General features: G+C 53.0%; 1 protein-coding gene across 1 annotated transcript; it reads right to left on the bottom strand.

Annotated features, from left to right (window-relative positions):
• Positions 1-463: 463 nt before the first annotated feature.
• LOC309544175 (ribonucleoside-diphosphate reductase large subunit) lies at positions 464-7,295 on the bottom strand (the record flags this gene model as incomplete). The annotated part of the gene is made up of 10 exons (XM_082276541.1): positions 7,113-7,295; positions 6,289-6,389; positions 5,828-5,887; positions 4,774-4,813; positions 3,982-4,144; positions 2,081-2,222; positions 1,169-1,252; positions 918-1,079; positions 742-821; positions 464-665 (listed from the first exon to the last, which is right to left on the bottom strand). Coding segments are annotated over exons 1-10 (1,200 nt in total), but the record flags the coding sequence as incomplete, so codon positions are not given.
• Between the last annotated feature and the right edge of the window lie 705 nt (positions 7,296-8,000).

The raw sequence follows: 8,000 nt of genomic DNA on the forward strand, positions 1-8,000 counted from the left end.
CCCCCTGGTAAGGTACATACCTCCTGGTCACTGGTGTACTTCACCCATCTCACCATGACCAATCCCCCCTGGTAAGGTACATACCTCCTGGTCACTGGTGTACTTCACCCATCTCACCATGACCAATCTACCCTGGTAAGGTACATACCTCCTGGTCACTGGTACTTCACCCATCTCACCATGACCAATCCATCCTGGTAAGGTACATACCTCCTGGTCACTGGTACTTCACCCATCTCACCATGACCAATCCACCCAGGTAAGGTACATACCTCCTGGTCACTGGTGTACTTCACCCATCTCCCCATGACCAATCCACCCTGGTAAGGTACATACCTCCTGGTCACTGGTGTACTTCACCCATCTCCCCATGACCAATACACCCTGGTAAGGTACATACCTCCTGGTCACTGGTACTTCACCCATCTCACCATGACCAATCCACCCTGGTATAGATACATACCTCGTTGTCGCTGGAGTACTCCACCACCTCTGTACACAGATTGCTGCACTTTATGGTGCCGAGGTTCTGCTGGTTGCTCTTGCGGTTGCAGGCGTCTTTGTATAACATGTAAGGCGTGCCGGTTTCTGTCTGAGATTCTATGATGGCGTACCACAACTGTTGTGCTTTTATGACCTTGCGTGCCCGGCCTTCCTTCTCATACCTGCAGAGAACACAGAGCGGTCAATGTGGACCGTATTTAGGAAGAAAAACCATAAGAACCAAGGACAGCCACTCACCGGTCATATAACTTCTCAAACTCCTCCCCCCAAACATTCTCCAGCCCGGGACACTCGTGGGGACACATCAGGGACCAATCCTATGAAGAGAAGACAAGTTACATTGCAGGCGCTGAGAATCTCCCTCCTCCCCATCGTCCCAAGTCTACCAATAATCTGCAAAGTATTTCATCTACCTGATTGGATTCTACGCGTTTCATGAAGAGATCTGGGATCCACATGGCAAAGAAGAGATCTCTGGCTCTCTGCTCCTCCTTTCCCGTATTCTTCTTCAGATCCAGGAACTCAAACACGTCGTAGTGCCACGGCTCTAAGTAGATGGCAAACGCACCCGGCCTCTAATAGGACAGAAAATGGAAGGTTCCAGAACAATCCAGACACAAGCCTGGGGTATAAAAGAGTGATGAGAAGCAAAGAGTGCACTTACCTTGTTCCCGCCCTGATCCACATACCGCGCCGTGTTGTTGTACACCCGCAACATGGGTACCAGGCCGTTCGAATTACCGTTCGTCTGGTGGGAAAACATAAAATCCCCTTATATAAAGGTAACTATTCTCCACAAAACCAAGCCCCAAGATCACCCGTCCTCCTTCCCCGCGAGCCTGAGGCGACCAGGTCCCTCTCCTCACAAGCCCCAACTCTGAGGCGACCAGGTCCCTCTCCCCGTAAACCTCAACCCCTGAGAGGACCAGGTCCCTCTCCCCAAGATGCCTCAACCCCCGAGAGGACCAGGTCCCTCTCCCCGCGAGCCCCAACTCCGAGGCAACCAGGTCCCTCTCCCTGTGAGCCCCAACTCCGAGGGGGACCAGGTCTCTCACACCGAGATGACCCCGTCCCTCTCTCTCCGCGTGCCCCAAACCCAGAGACGACCCCGTCCCACTCTCCGCGAGCCCCAACCCAGAGACGACCCCGTCCCTCTCTCCGCGAGCCCCAACCCAGAGACGACCCCGTCCCTCTCTCCGCGAGCCCCAACCCAGAGACGACCCCGTCCCTCTCTCCGCGAGCCCCAACCCAGAGACGACCCCGTCCCTCTCCCCGCGAGCCCCAACCCAGAGACGACCCCGTCCCTCTCTCCACGAGCCCCAACCCAGAGACGACCCTGTCCCCCTCTCCGTGTGCCCCAACCCAGAGACGACCATGTCCCTCTCTCCGCGAGCCCCAACCCAGAGACGACCCCATCCCTCTGTCCGAGACGACCCCGTCCCCCTCTCCGTGAGCCCCAAACCCTGAGACTCCTCTCCATATAAAGCCCAACAGGTTTTATTAGTCGTCCCCCTTCCAATATTTGACACTGACCCACATTCCATGTAAGACTTGCCCCTGATAATGTGACACTCACCCCGGCAATATAACTTCCAGTGGCTCGGATGCAGCTAACGGCGACACCAATCCCACCCGCAGATTTGGAGATGAGAGCGCATTGCTTCAGAGTGTCATAAATCCCTTCAATGCTGTCATCCTTCATACACAGGAGGAAACAGCTGCAAGACAACAGGAGGAGATGAGCATAGCCAGAATCATACCCCCCCCCCCTTAACTCCAAATTGTAAATCCCGTGGTAATGCAATATTGACAAGATGACATCCTTAACCACTTTACCACCGGAGTATTTTCCTGCTAAAAGACCAGGGGGTTTTTTGCGATTTTTTACTGCGTGACTTTAACGGACAATTGCGCGGTCGTGCGACGCTGTACCTAAACAAATTTCACGTCCTTTTTTTCCCACAAACAGAGCTTTCTTTTGGTGGTATTTGATCACCTGTGCGATTTTTTGATCACGCGCTATAAACAAAAAAAGAGCGTAAATTTTGCAAAAACAACAATATTTTTCACCTTTTTTTATATGAAATTCCCCCCAAAAAAAATGTAAAAATCTAAATTTAACATTTTCGGCCAATTTGTTTTACGCTACCTATGTTTGGTAAAAAAAAAAAAAAAAACTCGCAAAAAGCGTATTTTGATTGGTTTGCGCAAAAGTTATCGCGTTTACTAACAAAGAGAAAGATTTTACAAACAAAGGGAAAGATTTGTCATTTTTGGTGTTTTTTTTTTTTTAACGAGTAATGGCGGCGATCTGCGATTTTTTTTGCGGTACTGCGACATTGCGGCGGACAGATCGGACCCTTGACTGACATTTGACACTTTTGGGGGTACCAGTGACATTACTGCAGTAATCAGTGCTATACATATGCACTGTTACTGTAAAAATTACACTGGCAGGGAAGGGGTTAACTTTATTGGACAGGGAGGGGTTAAGTGTGTCCTAGGGGCGTGCTTCTAACTGTAGTGGGACATTGCTATTGGTGTAAAAACAAAGATCAACGGTTCTACATAGTAGAACCATCTGATCTTTTTTACACAGGGAGAACAGACAAGTGGCTTGTTTACATAAGCCGCTCTGTCTTTCTCCCGCTGTACCGGCGATCGTAGTGTGACCGGCGGACATCGGGTCCGCCAGTCACACTCCCGCACTCCTCCGTGAACGAGCCGAGGCGGGCGCGCGCCCGCTATTGGCTCTAGAAGGAGTGACAGGCGAGTGACGCAGATCTACGTCACTCTGCCTGGCCGGGGCTGACTGCCGCAGTAAATATACTGTGAGCAGTTGGCAAGTGGTTAACCGTGCCACGGCTGCTTACTTCATTGCAGCCAATGCAAAATACCCGATGCTTCCATGTATAATGGCGGTGGGGGGCCGAATGTGACCTCCATGATGCACTTCAGGCCCAAATTCTGCAGTATACGCCAGAGGAGGGGGGGGGGGAAGAGACACACTAATGGACTTCTAAGAAACCCCCCTACTAGGCCACACAGGGACCCCGGGGCTGCCTCCCTACTAGGCCACACAGGGGGACCCAGGGGCTCCTCCCTACTAGGCCACACAGGGGGACCCCGGGGCTGCCTCCCTACTAGGCCACACAGAGGGACCCCGGGGCTGCCTCCCTACTAGGCCACACAGAGGGACCCCGGGGCTGCCTCCCTACTAGGCCACACAGGGGGACCCAGGGGCTCCTCCCTACTAGGCCACACAGGGGGACCCCGGGGCTGCCTCCCTACTAGGCCACACAGAGGGACCCCGGGGCTGCCTCCCTACTAGGCCACACAGAGGGACCCCGGGGCTGCCTCCCTACTAGGCCACACAGAGGGACTCTGGCATCTGAGGCTGATCCTGGAAGTAACATTTGAGAGCCAGGCAACTAGCATTGTCAGAAACCGAAGGGTGTCAGTGTAGGTCATCCATACCTGGAGAGTTGGGGTCTGTTGGTGCCGGCATTGAAGAGTGTGGGGGAGGCGTGGGTGAACCATCTCTCAGACAGTAGATTGTAGGTCTCTATGGCAGCTTCAATGTCATTCTTATGGATTCCAACCGACACCCTCATCAGCATGTGCTGGGGGCGCTCCGCCACTGCAAGAGAGATATATGGTCAGGATAAAGACCCCCGACCTCCACTACAGAACCCTCCCTCCCCCCAACTTCTACTACAGAGCCCCCCCCCCCCCCCCGACCTCCACTACATTTCTTAACAGACACTGAGACCTGTCACTCATCACATTATCCTCAACAGCCAATCAGGAAGAGCAGAGGGGGTCAGGTGACTCCCGTACAGCCAATCAGGAAGAGCAGAGGGGGTCAGGTGACTCCCGTACAGCCAATCAGGAAGAGTAGAGGGGGTCAGGTGACTCCCGTACAGCCAATCAGGAAGAGCAGAGGGGTGACTCCCGTACAGCCAATCAGGAAGAGCAGAGGGGGTCAGGTGACTCCCGTACAGCCAATCAGGAAGAGCAGAGGGGGGGTCAGGTGACTCCTGTACAGCCAATCAGGAAGAGCAGAGGGAGGTCAGGTGACTCCCGTACAGCCAATCAGGAAGAGTAGTGGGGGTCAGGTGACTCCCGTACAGCCAATCAGGAAGAGCAGAGGGGGTCAGGTGACTCCCGTACAGCCAATCAGGAAGAGCAGAGGGGGTCAGGTGACTCCCGTACAGCCAATCAGGAAGAGCAGAGGGAGGTCAGGTGACTCCCGTACAATAAACGTACCTTTGCCGTCTATCTTCAATAAATAGGAACGTTCCAGAGTCTGGAAGAGAAATGTGGAGATCATGAGATGAAAATACTTCAATCCCTTCCCTCCCTCAGAGAATGACCCCTCCTCCCCTCCCCCACCATTACTGGTATCAGAACAGCGCTGTCACTCCTTGTGACGGTACTCACCGACCAACACTGGGACTGAAAAAACTATGTGACAGATAAATTGATGGTTTGGATGCTTCAGTTGATCAGACTTGTAACAGATGCATGTCATCAGCCCAAACACCTGTCCTCCATGGATTGTAAATCATGCTGATTTGCTCATCATTGTTTACTGTGGGTTCTCAGTATTTACACTATAATAATGTATATTATATCTTGTTTTAACTTTGGTGCCGGCACTCTGGGCTTCCAGGCTGACTTAAGTGCGCTGAGTTAATTAGCATGTGAATGATAACCTTGTCTAGATGGGATTAGTCAGCTGTACCTCGTTATCTCACCATTGTGTGATGTTTTGGGTAAATATTCAGGTCATTGTTCATGTAGTGACTGTCATGCTTCTAAAGTGTATAAAAGTCTGCTGCTTGTTTTAATAAAGGAGTTAGTTGTTTCCAGTATACAAGCTAAGTGTCAGGCTAGTTTTGTATGACAGCGTCTGGGATTTGATATCTATGTTCATGACTGCGAGGAAGCCGTATACTGACGGAAGACCACAAGTACAGTGTGGGTCTGAGGTTCCGTTACACTCCTCATTGCTGGTTACACGCGGCGCCATTACTTCTGCCTCACTTCCTGGGCACACTTTAGACGTGAACAGCTGAGGGTGGATGTGGGGGGGGGGGGTCACCAGGATTGCTCCCTCTGTAGGGGGGGTACCATCATTTCTCCATGTGTAGTGGGGGGGGGTCACCAGTATTTCTCCCTCTGTAGTGAAGGGGGGTCATTAGGCTTGCTCCCTGTGTAGGGGGGGGGGGTCAGTGATGAGAAGTAGGGGGGGGGTCAGTGACTAGAAGTGGGGGGGTCCAGTGATAAGTAGAAGCACACAGATCAATGTGAAGCTCACCTTGAACCCGAAGAAGTTGTAGGAGAAATCTCGGTCATAGATGATGGAGGAGTTCAGTCGCTGGAGGAGACAAAGTCACCATCAGTCACAATACCAATGAATTTACCCCCTCCCCCCCATACATCTCCCACTACCCGATCCCAGACAGAAGTAGAGACCCCCCCAGGATAGAATGTAATATTCTCATAAGAGATTTCCTGCCCTGTGATTGGAGGATCAGAAACCGATACAAATATTCCCCGATACCGGGATGGAGGGGGATGGGAATCGCTTCCAACAGAAAACTAATCTGCAGCAGATATACAGTGTGGATGCCCAAAACGAGCCCCACCCACACCGAGCCCCACACCAGCCCCACCCACACCGAGCCCCACCCACTCCGGGCCCCGTCCACACCAGCCCCACCCACTCTGGGCCCCGCCCACACCGGGCCCAACACCAGCTGACCCCGGTAGACTCACATCTTTGTTGGCCAGCACAATGTCCAGCGTCTCTCTGGATACCATCGGGGAGTGACGTCCATTCAGGGGGTTCACATAGTTATACAGATCTTCCATCACCTCTGTGGGGGGAGGGGAGGAGAGAAGGGTAAATCCAGGGGGGAAGGGAGACGACATTGTGCAAGAATGGTGGGGGGAGGGTAGTGAGCACAGGCCGGTCAGTCATGTGATTGCCGTCTCCCCCCCAATTTTTTATTCCATTCATTAATGTCCTTCCCTAGAAGAACCCACATCCTCCGCTACAAGCCTGAGTCCACCCTAACATTACAGCTGCCAACAGCCAGGCACACAGCATTTCCTAGAATGAACCGCTGACAGGCGTGCCAGAATTGAAGCCTTCACTGGCTGCATGCTTGTTCCAAGTCACTAATGGGATCTCAGATACTGAAATACTGACAGAAAACCTTCATTGTGCAAAAAAAGGACACCCCCCCCCTCCAAGATGGCACCCACACTACCCCCCCTCCAAGATGGCACCCACACTAACCCCACCCCCCATGACACCCACTATCAATGACACCCACATACCCAACCACATGGCCCCACACTACACCCCCCCCCCATTGGAACGCACACCAACCCTTTGTCATTACCACCCACACTACCCTCCCCCCATGACACCCACTAACCCTAACCACACCCACCATGCCCCCCCCCCTCCATGAAACCCACAAAATTCCCTGTCTCCCCCAATTTACATCCACTAACCCTAATCCCAATGACACCACCAGGTCCCACCCCTCCCCCATTGACACCCTCACTGCCCCCCCCCATATGAGACTTACCACTGAATATCTTCTTGGTTTCTTTGTGCAGATTGGAGACGGCGATGCGTGCCGCCAGGATGGCGTAATCGGGGTGTTTGGTGGTGAGGGTGGCCGCCGTCTCTGCCGCCAGAGTGTCCAACTCCACGGTGGTGACCCCGCTGTACAGACCCTGGATGACCTTCATTGTGATCTGAGCCTGAAACACAACCGACACCAACATTTACCATCCCCCGCTGTGCTGTCACATGACCACAATTCCTAACAACTGTGATTGGCCCACAGCCATCACACAGTAACTGGGCCAATCCCAGCACACAGCCATCACACAGTAACTGGGCCAATCCCAGCACACAGCCATCACACAGTAACCGGGCCAATCCCAGCACACAGTATCACACAGTAACCGGGCCAATCCCAGCACACAGCTATCACACAGTAACCGGGCCAATCCCAGCACACAGCTATCACACAGTAACCGGGGCCAATCCCAGCACACAGCCATCACACAGTAACCGGGCCATTCCCAGCACACAGCCATCACACAGTAACTGGGCCAATCCCAGCACACAGCCAATCACACAGTAACTGGGCCAATCCCAGCACACAGCCATCACACAGTAACTGGGCCAATCCCAGCACACAGCCATCACACAGTAACCGGGCCAATCCCAGCACACAGCTATCACACAGTAACTGGGCCAATCCCAGCACACAGCCATCACACAGTAACTGGGCCAATCCCAGCACACAGCTATCACACAGTAACTGGGCCAATCCCAGCACACAGCCATCACACAGTAACTGGGCCAATCCCAGCACACAGCCATCACACAGTAACCGGACCAATCCCAGCACAGCTATCACACAGTAACTGGGCCAATCCCAGCACAGCTATCACACAGTAAC

Source organism: Pelophylax lessonae (genome assembly GCF_965119305.1).
Source record: "Pelophylax lessonae genome assembly, contig: HAP1_SCAFFOLD_1477, whole genome shotgun sequence".
NCBI classification, from domain to species: Eukaryota; Metazoa; Chordata; class Amphibia; order Anura; family Ranidae; genus Pelophylax; species Pelophylax lessonae.